This window comes from Paroedura picta, chromosome 6, assembly GCF_049243985.1.
Source record: "Paroedura picta isolate Pp20150507F chromosome 6, Ppicta_v3.0, whole genome shotgun sequence".
Taxonomy (NCBI): domain Eukaryota; kingdom Metazoa; phylum Chordata; class Lepidosauria; order Squamata; family Gekkonidae; genus Paroedura; species Paroedura picta.
The window spans coordinates 75,590,303-75,612,681 of record NC_135374.1 but is presented as its reverse complement, the minus strand read 5'-3'; the positions used below and the strand labels follow the sequence as shown (position 1 = coordinate 75,612,681).

At 44.5% G+C, this 22,379-nt stretch overlaps 1 protein-coding gene across 2 annotated transcripts in view; it reads left to right on the top strand.

Moving 5' to 3' along the window:
• The first annotated feature begins 6,068 nt into the window (after window positions 1-6,068).
• Window positions 6,069-22,379, top strand: part of PPEF1 (protein phosphatase with EF-hand domain 1) — a 57,549-nt gene continuing 41,238 nt past the window's right edge. Inside the window, exons 1-3 of one of the 2 annotated variants that reach the window (XM_077343126.1) lie at window positions 6,069-6,197; window positions 17,320-17,509; window positions 22,016-22,143. In XM_077343126.1, the coding sequence (XP_077199241.1) occupies window positions 17,458-17,509; window positions 22,016-22,143 (180 nt within the window). In that variant the 5' untranslated portion in view covers window positions 6,069-6,197; window positions 17,320-17,457. Of the gene's footprint in view, window positions 6,313-17,319; window positions 17,510-22,015; window positions 22,144-22,379 lie in introns of both variants that reach the window. The other variant, XM_077343125.1, reaches the window with a different exon arrangement.

The following is a 22,379-nucleotide window of genomic DNA, read 5'->3' as shown; positions in this document are numbered from 1 at the left end:
TTCACCCTGGTTTAGGTCCAGCGGGCTTCCTTGGGGCCAGGGATCACCAGGAAGTTGCGGGGTGTAGGCAGAGAGGCAATCCCTCAGTATGCCATGTTTTATTGGGATTTTATTATTGGGGGAGTTCTGTTACCATCCACAAGTCACTTTGTGGAGGTGGTTAAACTCCATACGTTCACTCAGCCCCCCAACCCAGGCAAAACGGGTATATACACAAAATTGACTGCCTATATCATAATTTCAGGAGAAAAGTATGGAACTTAGCTAAGGCCCCCAGAGAGGTCAGACTGGTTCAGGCCATTGAGGGGATGTCTGAGGGGGACTTGTGGATGTTATTTGGATTTGGTTGGTCTCATGCAAGTGCCTGGTGGAGGAGCTTCTTGTTAGATAGAATGGTAAATAGCTGACTGGGGAAAGATGCTGGAGGCATCTCTGCACTTACGACATTGCAGGCTTGAAGGAAGGGGAAGAAGGAAGTAGGAAACAGGACCATAACACAGTCTAGGGACTGGTCAGTGTTCCTATCTATCTCACTAGCTCTATGGTAAAGAGAGTTCCTGTTTGCAGGGCTGTCAAGAAACCCCAGGATTTTACAAAACCCTGGTTGAGAAAGCCTGCCCTATAGGGTCAGCTGTGACCTGACAGGGGGAAAAAATTAAAATATCAAGTTAGTTGCTAAAGATTGAAACAAAAATTGAAATGATGTGCCCAGTAGAAAGCTGCTCTGTTGTGCTTCATTTTCTAGAACTTAGAATGTGCATTCTTTTTAAACAGTGAAGACAACTGTAATGAAAAAGATGGTGGCAAAGCGCATTTGTAACTTCTCTGGTTACAAAAACAAGCATTGGGGCAGCTAGAGAGCTAGCATATGTATTACGGCACAAGCCTTGGCAGGCTGGAGTCCGTTTCATCAGATACATGAATTGTATGTCCTCAGCTGACAGAAGACACAGTTCAGGGCCAGGGGGGGGGTGGCAAGGAGGAGTGGGGTCAAAAAGGCAAGGAAACGCAAGAGGTACAGCCTGTGACATTTCAATGGAAAGCTCAAATGCATACAAGATAAGCACAAGGACCATTCACAGTAGCAGTAAGAGGCGATAACACAATCTTGCTAGACTTGCTTCGCTAATTTAACACCTGTAGTGTAACAGGAACCCATAATTGCAACTGACTCCTCATTGGATAGTGTCAAGCTTCCTGATAAACTTATTCAGGGGATGGTCTCAAGGCTTATATGATGCAGTACCCTTGCTGTAGAGATGCTAGTCTTGTCAGCGTCTGGATGGGTAGGCCATGTGGGAGCCGTCTATATTCTGCTTGAAGTTCCATATATGAAAGGTGGGTCAAAATGTAGCTCATGAATAATTCAGCAGTTTCATACTGAGGCCATCCTTTGATGTCTTTGATTAATGATGACTTTTGGGTCAGCAACGGATTGGGGATGACACTGCAGTCAACTGAACTAGAAACTTGTGAATTACTGGTTAAAGTCACAAATTCCTCAATGTCAAGTATGATGCTCTGTGTAGTTTCCTTTTTATTTTATTGTGGTGTCACTTGTTAGGAAGTCAGAAATGAAGGAATTCAGGACTGTTAGGAATGTTAGAAATGTTAGGAATTCAGAAATGGATTTAAGTACAGGCAAAGTCAACTACAAATTGGGGACCTCACATTATGAAAGGGACTCTTGAAAAACACATACACACACACCCATGCTACAATTACTAAATCATCTTTCTGTAGTTAATCCCATGGAGCCTGTGGCAGAACCAACCCGCTTCTGCCTTGCAGGCCCAATTCCGTCCTTGCCCACCCCCTGATCTGGCTGGTTGCCAACTCCAGGCAGGTGACAAAAGGAACTCTCTAGGTCATTGGTCCCCAACCTTTTTATCACCGGGGCCCGGTCAACACTTGACAATTTTACTGAGGCCCGGGGGGTAGTCTTTTGCCGAGGGACGTGGCCGCCACCTGAGCCCCTGCTCCACTTGCTTTCCCGCCAGCGCCCCTGACTTCTCACCGCCCTCTGGGGGGTGTTGCCAGCAGCAGCTGCGCAGTGCCACACCGAGTGGGTGCCCCAGCCATGGCGGCTGCCAGAGATCACCAAAGGTGAGCCGACGGCATAGTGGCAGGGCAGCCCCCCAGGCAGCAGCAAGGGAGGAGGACGAGGAGAAGCCGCGGCCTGGTACCGACTGATCTACGGACCGATACCAGAACCACTGCTCTAGGTAACCGCTGCCACCACCTTGCTAAAGCACAGGGTCACAGGTGGGGGAAGCAGGACCCCTCGCTGCCCCTTCTGCAACTGAGGACTTGCCTCTGTGGAAGCCCCTCCCTCCCTGTCTCCCAGCCCAGAGGAAAAAAAACTGTCCTTTTAAAATAGCAAGGGAGGCAATTCATCACAGAGCCTCTTGAACTTGATCTAGTGTCAAGTTCAACACACCTTAATCTGGCTCTGGATACTTGCCCCCAAGTCATGCAGTCAGGGCAGACATAGCACAGTGAAACCTTTGGGGCTAGCCACTTACTTTAACTCAAAATTTGTTTTTCACAAATAAGTTGTTTCAAAATTGTACTTTTTCTCTATTGAGTCCACTCCTTGTATTTGCTTACAATGAAAATCCAACAGCTTTTCAAATAGCTTGTTTTTGTGCAGTAGGAACTTTGAGGATAGTAGCTGATTGAACAGCAAATTGCTGGTCTACAATAGGCAGACCGCTTTGGCCAAAAAGTATATGAAGCAGATCGTCCGAATATGGTCCAAAGCAGCAAAGCCCATTGACCTGCATTGTTGAAGCACGGCCATCTGAATTGCCAAAGCACGCTTCGGTGTGATCCGGCAATTCAGTTGGCTGTTTAAACTTTTAAAGGGCTGCCAACTGCTGCATTGCTGTGGAGTTTGAGAGCCAGGTCTGTTCTGGTGCCAAAATGTGCCCCATGGGGGGGACACATTTCAGTGGGACATCCAGTGTCTCACTAAAATGTGTCCCCCGGGGGACACAGCCACGGCAGAAAGGTTCTGCTGTGTGTGTGGGGTGGAAGTGGGGCTGTTTTATTTTGCAGGGAATGCAGTCCCACCTTCCTGCAAACTTTTTGAAAGCCCTAGTCTGCCCCATGGCACTGTAAAGCTGTCCAGGGCATTCTTTGCCTCCTGCTGGCCTCAATAGGGTTGGGAAGAGCCAGGCCACTGTTTATTTGTGTTTTTGGGAATGGGGCGAGCTGATGTAACCCAGATGAGTACATGATAGAATTTTCCATGGAGCAGGATGTTGTGCAATGCCCGGGCCTGGTCTGGTGATGGCCGTTGGGTCTAAGAAAGGGAACCATCATGTCTCAATAGGTCTAGCTGCTGAGTTTGGGGAAGAAATTTCCCTGGCAGAGGGGCCAAGTAGGAGTCATATGTGCAAGACAAAGAAGTTTGCCCAGGAGCCCCTTGACAAACAAGTTTTAGCCAGGCCACTGAATCAGCAATACAATGGGGTGGGGGGATTAGGAGAGCAATATTTGAATTAGGTGATATCTGTGTCAGGCAGAGGCTGCCATTCTGAACCTGTGGCTAAGGGCAAACACTTAAGATGGGGTCTGACCTGGCTTGGCAGACTTTAACAGTGTCTTGGCTTTGACTCAAGCCCAAACTATTGAGCGGTGCCACTGGCTGTAGGAGACACTATGCCAATCTAAGAGGAAGAGGTCCTGCCATTCTTAACACTCTGTATGTGAAGGTTCCCCTCAGTCACCATTGTCTAGTAACCACTGATAGTCTTGTCCTCCATGAATCTATTCAGTCCCCTTTTAAAGCTATTTATTCATGTGACCATTTTCTGGCAGTGAATTTCACTCTGTGTAAAGTAGTATTTACTTTAGTCCATCCTGAACCTTATGCCTATCAGCTTCATTGGATGCCCTTGAGTCCTAGTATTTTGGGAAAGGGGAAAAAACTTTGTCAACTCTCTTCCTACCATGCATAATTTCATAAACTATCATGTCCCTCTTGAGTTGTCTCTTTTCGAAACTAAAAAGTCTCAGATTCTTCATCCTTTCTTCATATGGAACATGTTCCAGCCCCCTAATTATCTTGATTGCCCTCTGCACTTTTTCCAGCTCTGCAGTGTCCTTTTGAAGATGTGAGAACAGAACTGTACACAGTATTCCAAATTAGGCCACACCATAGATTTATACACGTGAATCCCAATACTATCTGTTTTATTCTCAGTCCCATTCTTAATAATCCATGATATTAACTTTGTCTTTTCACTGTTGTAGCACACTGGGTTGAAACTTTCATTGAGCTATCCACTATGACCCCTGTTTTTACTGCAGCAGGCTAGCACACCTTGGTGGATTATGCATTTACATTTTCTCATGAAAGTTAGCATGCTGACCATTTTAAACGGTCCCTTTTAAAAACAGTGTTGTTTATGCATTTGTGCTGGTACTGTGGGTTTTTTTACCTACTGTAGTAAATGTAAACCCCACTAGGGTTTGCCGTAGCATTAGCTGTCCAAGATTGTCACAGCACTATTCATTGGCCACTGGGAGCGCTGTGGCCAGATTCCGAGATTTCTTCTACTATCGCTGCACTCAGTTTCTCCTGTAAACTGGTACTTTAATAAGTCTTTTGGCTGGAAAAAAATTATTTCTAAAACTACGCCTACTCAGTTTGAAGAGCACAGTGAAGGGGGACGGATGCGGGAGGGGGCCATTACTTACAGGCAGTTGTTGGGGAGCGGCTACTGAGGCATACAACTGAGTGTTGACTTCAAAATGGGAGAAAGCCCTAGTAGGTCCCAGCAGGGGTTCTTTTGTCATGCATATTTCTGGCCAACCACATATTTCTGGCCAACAGACAACACTTTATGCATCACTGGATATCCTAAATTAGGTTTTCCCTTTAAAAGGTGCCTGTGATCATGGCACAAAGGAGAAAGCAGCATAAAGCAAGTTTAAAATACCATGAAGAAATAATGCAGAAAAGGCGCACTAACCAACAGGAGTGAGTACCATGTAGAATTGAAAATACAGTGGTGGTACTTCTGTGGGGAAAACCCATGCTACATGCAGAAACAGGTGGTGGAGAAGGTTGGTTTTTGCAGAATTTTTGTAAGGTTTTCCCCAGTGCATAATTCCCCCTTTTGACAGTAGAAATGCTCCCCTCCACATACCTATGTTTTAAAGATACTCTTGGTTACCAATAGCTGTTGTATGTTGTATGTTTTGCATGCTCATCTTAAGTATGTTCTTGCTGTGTGGCCAGCAAGCTGTGTGAAAGTCCTGCTTGCCCTAGTGTTCGATGTCAACAAAGAGAAAGTTAACTTGGAAACCGAATTCATGTCTGTTTCCTCAAGTTGCATGTTATCATGATCCTCTTTATAGGCAACTTGAGATGAAGTTCAAGTCCTCATTTTTTTTTCTTGTTCACATTTATGTAGGCAGTCCTTCATAAAGGCAGGATAATTATAGCTCACTCCAGCCAGTCAAATAAAAAATTTTCCTGGGTCAAGGGGCAGATAGACCTAAGTATCATTTTTCTGTATTTCCTGTACAGGATATTTATGGAGATGCTATATAACATCTTGATGCTTTTAAAAGCTAAACTCTTTAGGAAGTAGCAGTATTATTTTAGTAAAGTAAGTACCTTGTATCAGACAGGGATTCATCCTCTCCAGCTCGGGGTTTTCAAGGGTGGCCAATGCAAGGAGGGCATGGGGGTTCTTTGTTGTACTTGGAGGTACACAACCTCTGAAACATAATATTATAATATAATTATAATATTACAATAATATTATTATAAGAATATAATAATTATTATAAGAATATAAAAATAATATTATAATATACATTATAATATTTTCTTGTTTTTCTTTTTGCTTCCTTACAGGGTTTATTCCATTTTCCAGTGCCCAAGCCTCATATATTTTATGTTAGGGGTGTTAAAATCCTAAGTCATGCTTCATCATCATTACAGCAGCTCCCAGAGACTCCTGATGTGAAGCAGATAACTGTAGTGATCCATTTCTGTGCCTGAGATTCAGGGAGTATGGTGACAACAGAGGTCCAATGCAGCCGTTTGGCTGCTATTCTATAGCTGTAGCTCAGTGCTCTTGTTTCAAGCTCGAGGAGGGAGAGGAGCTGTTTGTAATCCAGTCATTTCCTAAACAGGGTGCTGTGTCTACGTAACCTCGTGTCTACGTAAATTCAAGGTGGGCACAAACGTGACCCGTTGTGGAGAGAACTGGGATATCTTTGTGTGTGTTTTTTCCCCATGTCTGTTTTGTGCAGTCTGCTGAAGAGGGCTTGTTCGCAGGAAGAAAGCAGGTAATGTCTTTGTGGGTTTTTTTCTCGCATAGAAATAAATTTGAGTTGTTTGAATTGAGATCACAAGCATGCGCCTTTAGAATTAAATTCCGCTCATATCAATAGTGTTTATTACCAAGTACATATCCTTAGCATGTATTGTTTAAAACAGTAGAAATTCTGGATTTTTTTCTGTCTTTCAGAGAATTAACAGCTGCATGTTTATTAGCCTTAGTTTGTTAAAAATTTTGGAGACACCATCTTACTTAAAGGTAGCATATACATTGGGAGGTATAGATACAGCACAGTATATGTATGCTTTCCTACTCAGATGCATAGGTAGAAGACCAGGTACAACAGAATTCTTTTACATTTTATTTTCGGATGTAAAAGAAGGATTTTTAGCAAGTGACACCTGCCATGACCAAGTACTGAAGTAGTGAGAGAAGTTACAGTGATCAAACTTGCTTCTTGTGTAGAACGTACAGAAGTTCTGTTCTCTGTTACATTTGGTTATCCTTTTCACAATGCATTGGCCTTACAATATAAAATCTACTTTATTTTAAGAAACTGGAACTCTTAACACTTTATTTGTTACATCTTGTTCCATGCATTCTAGAATGGGTAATATTGATAGAATGGAATACCATCACAGATTCCATGTGTTGAATATTTATTAACTCGAATTACCTTTCTTTTAAGAAACTCTAAGCCATAGGATTCTTTTCTCTATATTTCTACAAGAAAAAAAAAATCACAGTCACCTCATGAATTAATAATAAGCACAGACATCTGTCTTTATTAATTTGAAACAACGTTGGGTTTGATTGAAACGTTGAAATCTGAATCTCTCCCCTCAAGTTTTAAATTTTTCTACCTTTCTTGTTTGCTTTCCATGTTTGCTTTCATTTCTAAAAAGAGAAACATGGGCTCTTAAACTTATCTTGTAGGTCCTGTCCCTCTACTCTGAAAACATTTCTATAGCAGCAGTATATGCGGCTTGATAGTGACTACTCTGTGGTAAAGGAATGATAATTTTTACATATTCCATGATTTTTTTCTTTAAGAGTATTTTTCATTTATTTACTTCATTTATAACCTGTCTGAAGTAGCTTACATCATTCTTCTAACATTGTAGTTGTGAGTTTTCTGCATTGTGCAGAGGGTTGGACTATATGACCCCTGGGTCCCTTCCAGCTCTATGATTCTATGATTCTCCTCTCATTGATTTTATCCTCACAACAATTCTGTGAGGTGCATTAGGCTAAGTGTGTGTGACTGGTCCAGGATCACCCTACAAATTTCCATGGCAAAGTGGGGATTTGAATCCCAGTCTTCCAGGTCCTCACTCCATCATACTGGTTCTCTAAGACAACTCAAGACTGAATGGGATGTGACAGCTAGAAATAGCTGGTACCCCTCAAAGGATCTTTTAAATTCCAGTGAGGTTGTTAATGTTACCACATCTTTCCTTGGGCCTACATACCCGCAAACTCTTTCACCTACTCCATGAGAGCCAAACTTGTGGGCACATCTTTTGACAGTTAGATGAAACCACTGAGTTCAGAAGTAATGTAGCTCTGAATTCTAGATGGAAGCAAAAAAAAAAATTGAAAACGCATTGACTTCATGACTGGCTTGTCACATTTGTCTGGCCACTGAAGGCGACAGTATGCTCTCTGTTGGAGACAAGTGACTTGCCCAATTCGACAAACTGAATACAAGGCCAAAGTGGGACTAAAACCCAATTGCTAAACCACTCCCTTGTTCCCAGAGTTATTTAATACATTTCTATACCTCACTATTAAGAGTTCCCATTATAGTTTTTGAAACCAATAAAACTAACAGCAGCCTTAAAATCAAACTAAAAATGAAGCCTTTAAAAGAATTCTAAATTCTACTAGCATCAGCAATTAAAACCAATAGGATAATCAGAAAAGGCCCAAACAACACAGGCAAAATTAGGCAAAAGTGACACAAAAATGTTAAGAGCCTAGGCAAACAAGGAATTTTAAACTAGGGTGGGAAAAGTGGTCATTCTGTGGCACCAAGGGAATGGCTGTCTGCAGGTAGGGCATTCCACTGCTAAAATGTCACCAGTCGTTAAGTGCAGGGCCTGACCTATTGGTCTCAGTTCAAAGGCAGACTCATATGGGAGTAGGCAGTCCCTTATACACTCTTGTCCCACTCTGGGCTCACAGATAAGATCCAACACTTTGTATTGCCTGGTTAAATAGTAGAGCAGTTGTGGGATACTTCCCTTCAAGTAAATGTCAGCTTGAAGTTTTCAAACTGTCTTCAAAGGCAGCCCGCTGTAGAATGTATTCATAGTTTAACTGCAAATAATCAAAACATAGTTAACAGTCACTAAATCATACCCTTGAGTCATGGCTACAGCAGAGGTACCTGTAAAATCAGGTTAAAGAACATTGTAACATTGATCTAATGGAGCTGCCAAGCTGCAAATGGGCCTTTTAAAGAGTTTTATGTTTAGCAATATTATCTGCCAACAGCTGTTCACTCTTATCCACTTTCAGGTTCCACTTATTGGCTTTCATCAAGATCACTGGTGCCTCTAGAAACTTTAAATCTGCCGAAAAAATACTAGTATATTCATGGTTCTTAGCATACCAATGACACTTAAATTTTCCAGATGACCCATTCCAAGGGCTTCATACAGATGTTAAAAAAGGGAAATAAGGTAGAACCAGTGGGATTCTATCTATCTGTCATGAAGTCTAGCAGTCATTCCTCCAGCTGGACACACTAAAACCACCAGAGCGCAGTATCCCTGATCCCATGCTCAAGTCTCTCTTGTCCAGAACATTAGCAACAATGATGAGTACTGAAAGCTGCTAAGCGGAGAAACTATACTTCCCTTGTCTTTCTTCTTGTGGACCATTTACGCACTGGGAACTTCAGTGCCCCAGCTCCCATGCAAAAGCACAAATCGGGGGCGGATGAGGTGCACCAGGCCAAATGCTCCCACATGTGGGTGCAGGAAGAGGTGGGGCATCCTGCCACGACTAAAACTCCAGCCTCCAGCCCAGCATGAAACCTCCAGTGCATAAACAGTCGTGGTGAAGGTCATCCATCAGCTGACCAAAACTCAGTCCAGCCTTCTCACTCTAAATGACCTTAGGAATTTACTTAATTACAGTCAGTGCATATCTGATTGGAATGAAAACAACGTTCCATATATAAATAATTGCCTCAGATAAAATCAACAGAAGTTATAATAATACCCTGTATAGTATTCTTCTACTCAAGAAGCTGTAGAAGAGTAGTCTTACAACTCTGTTTTAGTTTTAGTTTGTTTTTCTGAAGCTGCAGCTAGTTCTTGGCCCCTTACCCAAAAGGAAGACACAGAAACCAACACTGGATTAAACTAACACCGTGTTAATTATTTAAAAAGCCAAACTGCTGTAGGTCAACTATTACCCTATTAGAGCAGGCAGACATCCTAAGAGACTACTGAGTGGGTTTGCCAATGTTTGGGGACTTTTCTTTGGCTCTAAGCCCAGAGTACTACGGAGAGTCTCTTTGTCTTTGCCTGCTCATCAAAACTGTACCAAGTGATACTGCCAATTAAGACCATTCCCCTATGCCAGGCAGCATGAACATTTCAAGGCTTGACTTGGATTGGACAACCTGAAGTGTCTGGTTTGGTTTACCTCTCCCTGTTGTACGATACCTCACTCAGGGTGCTTGCCAATCTAGTTACCAAGACAATGACTCAGCAGTAAACCGGCCACCTGAGTTAGTTTTACCAGCATAATCTGACCTGACCTATTTGATTCTAATCTCCTTCCCACCATCAGTATGAAGCAGGTGAAGAAGGGACTGACTCAAAGATGATTGATGAAAAATCTCAAAATTTCTGCTCAGCCCAGAAGCAACCAGCTAATCTCAGACTAATACAAGCACGCGTTTTTATATACAGTCATTCAGAGCAAAATTTAAATGTACATTTAAAATATCAGATTACAGAAAAAGTGTTTAAATAAAAAAAATGCTTAAATTAGCAGATATAAAACCGGTTGTGATTTAGACCGTTTATTTATTTATTTATTTATTTATTTATTTATCATACTTTTATACCGCCCTCCCCGGAGGCTCAGGGCGGTTTACATTATAACAGAGAACCATACATAAAACAGTCTGTAGAACATGTACACCAATAACCAACAATTGCAACCAAACACAACACAGTATAACAATAAACAATCATAACACAAACAGGTCCAGGGCTTGTTCATGGGATTCTGAGGGGGGTGGCTTATTGATTGAATTCTGAGGGGGGGGTGGGGGGGAGCAGGGGCCCTTGGTTGCTGTAGATTACATCTGGTCTCGGCCAAATGCCTGGTGGAGGAGCTCCTTTTTGCAGGCCGTGCGGAACTGTTTAAGCTCCGTCAGGGCCCTGATCTCCTCTGGGAGCTCGTTCCACCAGGTAGGGGCCAGAACAGAGAATGCTCTGGCCCTGGTCGAGACCAGACGGACTTCTTTAGGGCCAGGGATCCTTAGCTGATTGGAGGCAGTAGAGCGCAGAGCTCTTTTGGGGTTATAGGCGGGGAGGCGGTCCCTCAGGTACACTGGGCCCTGACCGCGTATGGCCTTGAAGGTAATTACCAGAACCTTTAGTCTGATCCGGAATTCAACTGGTAACCATTGCAGCTGATGGAGAATAGGCCGGATATGGGACCTCCACGGTGTTGCCGTGAGGATCCTGGCTGCTGCATTTTGAACTAGTTGTAGTTTCCGGGTCAGGGCTAAGGGCAGGCCTGCGTAGAGCGAGTTACAAAAGTCCAGTCTAGAGGTGACCGTCGCATGGATCACTGTGGCTAGGTGTTCCGGGGCCAGGTAGGGCGCTAGTAGTTTGGCTTGGCGGAGATGGTAGAATGCCAGCCGCGCTACCTTTGTGATCTGGGCCTCCATTGTCAGGGAGGCGTCCAGAATCACGCCTAGGTTCCTGGCAGAGTGAGCCGTAGAGAGCTGCACGCCATCCAGGGTAGGCAGGCGCGCTTCCTCGCATGGGCCCTTCCTACCTAGCCACAGGACCTCCGTCTTTGAAGGATTGAGCTTCAGACGACTCTGCTTGAGCCATCTCGTCACTGCTTCCAGGCAGCTGGCTAATGCTTCTGGGGGAGAGTCAGGGCGGCCATCCATCAGGAGGAAGAGCTGGGTGTCATCTGCATATTGATGGCAACCCAGCCCAAACATCCGTACCAGCTGTGCGAGAGGGCGCATGAAGATGTTGAATAGGATAGGAGAGAGGACCGCTCCTTGTGGGACTCCACAAGTAAGTTGCCGGCGGCCTGATGTTTTCTCTCCTATTGCAACCCTCTGTCCACGATCCTGGAGGAAGGAGATCAGCCATTGAAGGGCTGTCCCTTGTATTCCAGCATCGATGAGGCGGCGAGCTAGAAGCTCGTGATCGACTGTGTCGAACGCTGCTGAGAGGTCTAATAATATCAGCAGTGCCGACCCGCCTCGATCCAACTGGCGACGGAGGTCGTCCGTCAGGGCGACTAGCGCTGTCTCTACCCCATGGCCAGGCCGGAAGCCAGACTGGGATGGGTCTAGGACCGAAGCTTCTTCCAGGTATTCTGTCAGTTGGTTTGCGACTGCCCTTTCTATCATCTTGCCCAGAAACGCTAAGTGAGACACGGGCCTGTAGTTGTTAGGCTCTTGTGGGTTTAGAGATGTTTTTTTCAACAGTGGACGTACCACAGCCTCTTTCAAACCCTCCGGGAATTCTCCTGTTGTTAGAGATAGGTTTATTATCTCCTGGAGGGGGCCCATTATCTTTATGCCAGCTGTTTTCAAGAGCCAGGATGGGCAAGGATCTAGTGGGCATGTAGTTGGTCTTGTTGTCGCTAGAATCCTGTCCACTTCGGTCAGCGTGAGTCGTCTGAAGTTACTCATAGTTTTCTCCAAAGATGGCCAAGGGGCCTCTAGTTCACTTTTTGTATCTAAGGTTGGAGGGAGGTCGTGGCGGAGTGTCGAGATTTTGTCCGCAAAATGACTCGCAAATGCCTCGCAGCTGATGTCCAATTGGCTACTGTTTTGTTGCCCTTCAATCAGGGCAGTGAGGGATCGAACTACCTTAAACAATTGAGCTGGGCGTGAGTCTGCAGATGCGATAGTAGCCGAGTAAAAATTGCGTTTTACTGACTTCACCGCCATCTCATAGGCTTTCATCTGCATTCTATAAGATGTTCTCGAGGCTTCGTCACGAGTCTTCCTCCAAACTCGCTCTAGCCGTCTCAGTTCCCGTTTCTTGTCGCGAAGCTCCTCGGTGTACCAGGGAGCTCGCTTGAGACGGGGCCGGAGAGGGCGTCGGGGAGCTATCTCATCAATGGCAGTCAGCAGTCTGTTATGCCAGTCACTGACCAGGCCATTGAGAGAAGTGCCAGGAGGCATTGGTTCCCGCAGAGCATTCCGGAATCCTATTGGATCCATAAGTCTCCGTGGGCGAGCTAAAATTTGCTCGGCGCCCAACTGAGGAGGTGGTGGGAGCCTTAGCCGAGCCTTTAGAGCATAGTGGTCTGACCATGGCACGGCTGTTGTTGTGACCAGATCCACATCCAAACCTGCGCCGAAAATAAGATCCAGGGTGTGACCTGCTTGATGGGTGGGGCCAACAACAAATTGCGAGAGCCCTAGTGTTGCCATGGATGACACTAGGTCCTGTCCAGTTCTAGAGGACAGTAGCTCAGCATGGACGTTAAAGTCCCCCAGGACTAGTAGACTGGAGAACTGTAGCGTCCAGGCCGCCACCGCCTCTAGCAGGGCAGGCAGGGCATCTGGTGGTGCATTGGGCGCGCGGTACACTAGCCAGATGGCCACGCTCTCGGTTGATCCCCATCCGAGGCCAACACATTCAATGCCTGGTATTGACGGCGCAGGAAGGGTTCTAAAGGAGAAAGCCTCTCGGGTTAGGATTGCCACCCCTCCTCCCCGCCCCGCTGTCCGGGACTGGTGGAGGACAGAAAACCCAGCAGGGGCTAGATCTTTGAGGGCAACCGTTTCCCCGTCCTTGGTCCAGGTTTCTGTCACGCATGCCAGGTCCGCTCTTTGCTCTACAAAGTGGTTTTGCAGCGTAGAGGTTTTGTTGTTTATTGACCTGGCGTTGCACAGCACCAGTGTCAGAGGCGGGTTGTTTACCTTTGCCTCCACCCTAGTGTCACGAGGGATGGGGCGGAGTCTGGAGGGGGCTCGAGTATGGTTGATTTTCGGCCCCCTTGGTTTGATGTATCTCCGCCATCCGCTGTCCCTGCCTTTGCCCCTTATTATTGGGATCCCTGACCCTATCAAGGCCCCTGCTTTTTCTCCTTCCTCAGTTTTGCTAGGCATTATGAGCTCTATGGACACTGTTGGTTCAATTCTTAGTTCTATGGTTTGGCTGGGGTTGATTGTTGAACCCCGGTTCTGTCTTTGTGTGTGTGAGTTGTGTATCTGTGGGAGGTTGGCCCTGATCGCTAATTACAGCCTCTCAGGGCTTTCCGGTTCCACTTGTGTGCAGTTATGTGCTGGGTGTAGGGTGTGTGTTGTTGTGGGTGCCTGGAGGGGTGGTCCCGATCGCCTGTTGTGGCACCTCAGGGTTGCCCAGTCCAGGGGTGTATGGTGTATGAGTGGCCTGAGTGTTATTTCATGTTGGATTGTGGTTGGAAGTTGTGGATTGGGTGGTGGCTAGTTGGCAGTTAGGGTTGTTTGGTGAGTGGAGGGTAGTTGATAGGTTGGTTGGATTAATTGCTTTGGCTGGGTTCAAGTAACTTGATTTTTTGGAATTTAATTGTTTTGGGTAGGTTGGGGTAGAGTTTAGATTGTTGGGGTGGGGGTTGGTTTTTGGGGGGGTTCGGTATTGGGTTAGAATAGATTAATTGATAGTAGTTGATTGTATATGGTGGGTGGGTGGGCAGGTGTTAATTTAGTGTGAAATCAATCAGGATTAGTTGATTGTATTGGTTTGGGTAGATCTGTTGGTGTCAATTTGTTGTTTTGGCTGGGTGGGGGTGTTGGTTAATTTGGTTTGGTTGGGTAGATGGGTGGGATGGGAGGAGAAGTTAATTTAATTTGGAGTCTGTTCAGTGTGGGTTGGTAGTTTGTGAAGGGAACTCTTCTTATTTCTCTCCTGTCTCTCTATTCACTCTTTTTCCTTTTTTCCCTTCCCCCTTGTTTTTCTTTTCTTTCTCCCCCTCTCTCCTTGTTTTCTCCTTCTTTCCCCCCTCCCCTCTTTTTTGGTCCTTCTTTCCCCTCTTCCCTTCCTTTTCCCTTCTTCCCCTCCCCTCCCCTCTCCCCCCTTTTTCCTTTCTTCCCCCCCCCTCCCCTCTTTCCTGTGCATAACACAATGTTCCTGTCTAATTCTTTGCCGTTGCTGGTAGTTTGGCCGGTGTCTTCTTTTTCGCTCTCTCTGTCCTCTCCCCTTCTTTCCCCCCCCTCCGTTTTCTGTTTGCAGTTTCTTTTCTTTTCTTTTTCCCCCCCGCTTGATTATCTTCCCGCCCTACTTGTTCCCGCTCAATTTCTGACAGATTGTTTAATGCACCTTCCCCCTTCTTGGGTGGGGTTTTCGCTGTTTAAGATCCTCTCCCTCCCCCAACTTATTTGCTTCCCGCTCAATTATTCCCGCTCAATTTTCTTGACGTTTGTTTGGTATCCCTTCCCCCCCTCTGGTGTGAGTAGCGTCCGTCTGTATCCCTCTCCCTCCCCCACGTAATTGAGACGCTATTCCTTCCCAAGACCCCCAGTCGTTCGTGGGCAGTCTGCCCCCCCCTCTGGGCACAAATCAATTTAAATCATTTATAATTAAATAGTTAATCAGTTGAATTAATTAAGTTGTTGTCCGTTTGAGTCTTTTTCTTTCCACTTCACGAACCCCCCCCCCCCCGCCCTCCCAAGGTTCGGCACCTCTCTTTCCTTCTTTGTTCTGGCTATGCGGGTGTTCCTTTTCTTCTTTCCCTTTCCCTTCTCCTTACTTCAATATACCGGCCGGCTGCAGCGGGGCCCCACGGCGCTGTGCTCCCAGCGGGCTGCAGCAAGGTTCTGCGAAGGTGGGGAGGCTTTGGACGAAGGACGGTTTTTCTTGGCCGCGGCTGGGCGCGCAGGTGGATGGCGGCCGGGGCCGTGGGCGGTGGTTCAGCGTGATGGTGGTGAATCAAACAGTGCACGGGTGGTGGGCTCGGCGCAGCGGTGGTCAGCGCGGCAATGGTAGAGCGGTCGGAGCACGGGTGGTGGGCTTGGCGCAGCGGCAGTGGGGTGGCCCTGGCAGGAGTCGGCTCAGTGGATGTAGCGGTCGCAGCCGACCGGCCTGTTGTCGTAGGATGGGTCGGTGGCGGTCCCGCAGCGCTGGCCAGTTGTCCAGCTTTGTTCGGATGGTGCACGCAGGACCAGGTAGTGACGGTTGCTGTCTGGCTCTGTCTTGGGGGGCTGCAGAGGGACTCTTGCAATGGCAGCCTCCGTTTCTTGATGTTGGTGGGCTGCACCAGGTGGTCGACTCCTTCGGTCGCCTCCGTGGGCTCTACGCTCCCCCCAGTCGGGCTCAGAGTCGCTGTCGCTTCCCTCCGATTTTCTGGTTAATTTCTAGTTGAGTTCCTTACCGTGTTTGTCTTTTGTATTTTGATGTTTGTATTTTGATGTTTATGCACTGGAGGTTTCATGCTGGGTTGCAGGCTGGAGTTTTAGTTGTGGCAGGTGGCCCCACCTCTTCCTGTACCCACACGGGAGAGCATTTGGCCCAGTGCACCTCATCTGCCCCCTATTTGTGTTCCTGCACGAGAGCTGGGGCAGTAAAGTGCCCAGTGCATAAACGGTCTAAAAGCCATCATTAAAACACCGTTACCAAAGTATCGAGTCATTATAGTGTTTTATTAATTCAGGGGGTAATACTTTCTGTCCTATATATACACTACACAATTCAGTAGCAGCAGTGCAAAATGGAGCAGTACAGTGGGTTATTTGTCTATTTTCATCATTTAGAAGTTTATTAACCTTTTCCTTTAATGGAAGTATTGGGTGTAATAGAACGTGTTTGCCGCTGGCTGTGAAAGGGATTTTCTTGAAGCAGCCTTCCAGGACAGCTGAGGGCAGGACTGAACATCTAGGCTGTTCTCTGTTTATTGCTTTCTGCAGTAGACAGGTAGGGATTTAGGACTAGCCTGTATCTAATCTTATCTGGAAGCAGGAAGGCTGGGGTCCTATCTAGATTCCTTTGCTGGCTAATGTCCTTAGACCAGCTTTTCTCAACTTTTTTACTATTGAGAAACCCCTGAAACATTCTTCAGGCTTCAAGTAACCATAGATGCACAATATAGTTGGGAAGCATACAGCATCTTTAAGCTTTTCCAAAGACCAAGTTCCTGGGTTTGTTGGGTTCCTAATTTTCCATTCTCCCAAAGTGCAGTTTCAATTTATTTATCTAAACTACGTCCAGACAAGGAAGTATATCTGCAAAGACACAAAGCATAGCTTTGTAACCTACTTCTTTGTGTCTGAGGTCCTGAAGTGGCCTCTTACAGGTAATGCTGACCTTTTGGCCTGGATCTAGGCAGCAGTAAAGTAAGAGGGAGACACAGGAAGGCTAAAATCAAAGCCTCCTTTCCACAGAACAGTTATCTTTCTTATTTGAAGAAGAGTTGGTTCTTATATGCCACTTTTCTCTACTAGAAGGAGTTGCAAAGTGGCTTACAGTGACCTTCCCTTTCCTCTCCCCACAACAGACACCCTGTGGGGTGGGTGAGGCTGAGAGAGCCCAAATATCACTGCTTAGTCAGAACAGTTTTATCAGTGCTGTGCCATATTTCTTCCAACACTGCCATATTTCTTCCAACAGTGCCATATTTCTTCCAACACTGTCAGGACTAGTTAAACAGAAGCAATCTAATAAACTTTATATATTAATATTTATGCAAAGTAGCTCAGTGTTGCTGGGTACATCTTCTACAGATCACAACATATTCATAACCCCTCCTCCTATCCCTGTTGTTCTTAGCAGTATCTGTTGTCCCATTCTGTTCTCTCTTTTCTCATTAGGGCAAATGGAAGAAGTGCATCTCCCACTCGGACAGTGGTGCTTTGAAGGATATTGAGAAGTTTATAAAGAGTGGCTGCGCTGTCTCAAAGAGAACCAGAACCAGCCCCTATCAAGAACATGTAATCAGATGCACAGTCATGGGATGTGGCACTTCTGTTACAGATGGCCGGGTGAAAAAATCAGAGAGAGGTAAGGCCTGATCACACATGGATGATCCTGAGCACTCATGTAGTGTGCTGGATAGAGCATTAGTCTGATGGCTACAAATCTCCAAGTGAGGCCTGGAGTTCTCCCAGAATTACAACTGATCTCCCTTGCTCAGTGTCCCTGGAGAAGATGGCAGCTGTGTAGGTTGGAGGCTATGGCATCCCACACCTGCTGAACACCGCCCTCCCCTCACAGCATCCCCAAGTGGGAACTATATACCACATGTGTACAGCATATGTAATTGGAACATGGCTTCACCTACAGTTTCCATGTTTATTTCAACACAGGTTAATTTGTACAGGGCTTAACTCACCTCTCCAGCTGGAGATTCTTTTGAGTGAACTACATCTCCTGTCAAATATTTTTAAATAACTTCAGTTATTTGGCTTTTATCCCATATATTCTATACCCATAGTTAATTTTCTTTATAGAATGTCATATTATGTCCTGAATTCCTTCTTTGAAAAGTTGGTTAAAGAAGCAGTTCAAATGCTTATTAGATTCCACTATGGTTTGCAGTTGATAGAGAACTTGTTGTAGTGAACATTAACAATTAAATCTTTGTTACATATTTACTCAGATGCATATTTCATTAGGTAACTCTCAGTTTTAAAAGTATGAATAGGATTGCAGCCTGAATTACTCTTTCTTACTACTTTCAGTATTTTGTAAAGGCTATATACAAATAAATTCTACTACTACTACTACTACTACTACTACTACTACTACTACTACTACTACTACTACTACTACTACTTTTACTGAACTCTAGTTTCCATAAATGTATTTTACTCTTTACTGTTTCCTGTTTTTCGTCTCACCCTCACCCTCTTTGCTCCATGTCCTTTTGTTTGTCTCCATCTCTGCTCTAGCCCCCTTTCCTTCCTCTTGCAACCCAGGAGAGAGAGGTAAGAATAGAAAGTCCTCCCCAGTTTTGTGGGCGTGTTTTAAAAGATACCTCTGAGGAACACAGATTCAGGCAACATTACAAACCTCTTTTCATGACAGGCACAATCACCGCTCATTGCTGTGCTCATACACCCATCCCACCCCATACCGACTACAATTTAAGTTTTTCCCAAACTAGGAATCTCTAACCGAATTGCAATTTATCATTATATCTAAATGTTGGTGCTTGAGCAAACGGGAATTTGTTTCTTCCCTACTAACTGGGATAGGGAGAAAAACGCATTCCGGTTTTCTCAGGGGCTCATATTCAGACACCATGGTAAATTGGCTGGGTTGATAAGTTCCAAAGCCAAAATCCTTCAAGGGTACTCTCGTGAGAAGGGAGAAGAAGGCTGAGAAGGAAGTGACGTGTATAAATACAAGCTGAATTTTTGTTGACCATGAATGTATGTTTGTTGGGACATCTGAATAGTCTCAACAGAAATTATATGGGAGTACTCTGGAGTAAGAGTAGTTTCCAAAAAGAAAAGAAAAGTGCGTGCCATCTGCCCTAACATCTATCTAACCATAAAACTACATACTTGTAAAGGTAACAAATATTATTTTTTTAAGGCAAGACCAATCAGCTGGGCATTGAAACTAAAATGTACATTTAGTGTTGTGAAGTTGTAGCCCCTTCAGCAAGGGGCTTTCAAGGCAAGTGAGAAGCCATTGCCTTCCTCTGCAGACTCTTCTTTGGTGGCCTCTCATCCAAATGCTTATCTTTCTTCCTTAAGAACACTTTCCTGGGAGTCCGTTGGGTACATTATCACCTGCTTACAAATAGACCTGCTTAAGATTGTTGTCTTTGACTTAAGTATTTTTTAAAAACAAGATACAGTTCTGCATGACTTAATTGTAGTAGGCATAAGTTAGTATACATCTTTCAGTTTCAGTGTACTCTATCTGCTTTCCTTACAAGCAGGGAACCACAAAGTATATGGATACATCAGTTTGCACTCTGTGGGCGTTGTTTGAGATCATTCGTAGCTTCCTCATTTGGATTATTATTGTTGTTGTTGTTTGGTTGTTTAATAATAATAATAATAATAATAATAATAATAATAATAATAATAATAATAATATACTTAATTATATAATTAATTCAGTTTCTATACTCCATGAAACCCTGTGGTTTCCTGAATGGGTGGAAGTGAATTCATTTTTTAAAACATGTTTTAAATTTGTTAAACATTTATCATGTCACTCCACCCAATGATCAATGATGGGCCTCGAAAGGATGAGAATGGGAGTGGTCCTGGGTGGGCAAGTATACAGCTTTGCTTCTTAATCACATTCTGCACAGTCATACCACTTCTGGGGTTACTTGAAGCCTGAAGAATATTTCAGGGGTTTCTCAGTGGTAAAAAAAAGTTGAGAAAGGCTGGCCTGAGGAGATAAATACTTTAAAGAAAGAGAAATGTTGATAAGCTGAGTAATTTTCCTGTATCACTTCTGAATCCTCTATTTGCTTCAGCTGGCTTAACCACACATTGGATGTTGTGACACAATTTACTAATGTAAGAAAAGTAACTTTTGCTTATATATTCCTACTGTTATGATGGTCAGTTCTTAGTCTGAGGAAGAGTGCTTGCACTCGAAAGCTCACGCCTTGAATAAATCTTTGTTGGTCTTAAAGGTGCTACTGGACTCTGATTTTATCAAACAGATTCTGGCATTGTTGACTTCTCTCAGAAACAGTGTTGGTTGAGGTCATTGACCCATGTCTCTTGTGTCTTAATTAATTGTCTTAATGCCAAAGCTGCACTTCTGCTGCACCTGAGTGAGCACTGGAATAATGAAATCAAGTGCGCTGAGAGTGAAGTTCCAAGGCAACCACACTGTTAGGCAGGGTTGACTGCCCTAAAGGCATGCCATTACTTGTTTGAGAACTTGAGATCTGTGTACTTCCTAATATTCTGTGGTCCAGCCATTCTCTAGAGTTTTTCTCCAGAGGTTTCTGAAAGGCTAACATGTGAACTGATTCATGGTGGTGGCAGAAACTGCTGTCAACTTAAAGCCACCTTAGGCAAACCTAGAAGGTTCTCAAGACAGGATTTCAGGGGTGATTTGCCATTGCTTGCCTCGGCATAGCAATGGACTTCCATTGGACTTCCATGGTGGTCTCCCATCCAAAAACGAATCACTGCTTGGCTTCCAAGAGCTGATAAGTTCAGGCTAGCCTGGCCCATCCTCCCCAGTATAAATCAGTAATACCTACTGCACATAGTGTGTAGTATCTTTTATTGGGAGAGCACAGTATTACAAAGCTAAAAAGATTTTTCTAAATAAAATCTTCCTTGTGACCAATCACACTAAGTTTTACAACCATGTGTCATCTTAAGACCAATTTTTTAAATTTTTCTTTGTGTTATAGTATGCCAACTTTTCCAACGTCCCTTGCTATTTGTGCTCATTTTTTGGGACTAATGTTTTGTGACCCAGATAGTTGGAGGCTAACAACAGTAGTGTTTCAGGAATAAAGTCAAGGTATATATAGTGGTGCTGTAGTCCAGCAGGAAATTAAAGCTGTGCTTATTTATATCAAATGAGGAAGAATTTTGACATTATGAGTTTGGGGGGAAAGTTCAATTTATTAGTCTGTGAATGTCTAATGGATCATAGTTTTAAAGATTTGGGAAGGACAGTGTGGACTACTGTGCATGGACTTTGGGGTAGAAACATCCTAAGAGTATCCTAGTCTTTTACCTTCTCCCAAACCAGACTGCCCCTAGTTCGTCATATCCCTGTAATGACAATGAAGGGGCATGTTTTCCAGGAGTGGACAAGCTGTTGGAAATTCTTGATCTGAGAGTAATTTCCGTCCTACATAGGTAACTAATTTATAACCCCATACAAAAACCAGCCCTGTATTATTCTCCATAAGGTTCCAGTCTTTGGTCTTTCAAAATAGTACACATGTGAAACTGCTGTATACTGAATCTGACCCTGAGTCCATCAAAGTCAATATTGTCTACTAAGACTGGCAGTGGCTTTCCAGGGTCTCAAGCAGTGGTCTTTTACATCACCTATTGCCAGATAGTTTAACTGGAAATATCAGGGATCAAACTTGGAACGTTTTGCATGGGAAGCAGAAGCTCTACCACTGAGCCACAGCTGCCCCCCCCCCAGCCAGATCCCCCCAAAAGTCTTTTCAAAAGTACAAAAGATCATGTGGGCACATGCATGCTGTCATGTAACCTCCATGTGGTCTCCATTCTTGTTCATGTCTGATGAAAAGCACTTGAGAGACTCTTGACTCTTCAAAGATTACAACCTGAACATTTTGTTGGTCCCTAAGATGCTGCCAGACTCAAATCTAAATGTAACCTATGACAGTATTCTTCAGAAAGCAATTGGAATTGTGCTTGTAGGACACTTGCAGGAGCCTTCATTAACCTACTGTGTTTTAGAAGAACTCTTTGTATAACACAGGCAAATGTATGAATCCAATCTAAAACCTAGTGCTGGTTCCTGAGAACTGTGCATCTCATTATGTACAATTAATCTTCTCTTTCTGGCCACTTGATGTTTTGGCAGCCATGAAAGCAGCTATCCTCATTCAGAGGTGGTATCGGTCTTATGTGGCCCGGCTGGAGATGAGGCGGCGATATGCTTTAAGTATTTTCCAGTCCATTGAATATGCGGATGAGCAAGCTCAGATGCAGGTTTGTAATCTGTAGAATTTCTTCAGCATAAACAGCTAGGGAGGCAGAACATGCCGGGTTTTCCAGTGTCTTTGTGTTGTGGGTATTGTTGCTTGTAACTGTATTTTTATACTGATTGTCAATGTTTAAAATGTGCACTTGGCAGTATACTAAATGCCAAGCAGTTAGCAGTTAGTAACTGGTTGATAGGATCAGATAGGCATAGGCATTAGGCTATATCTGAGCCAAAAAATAGC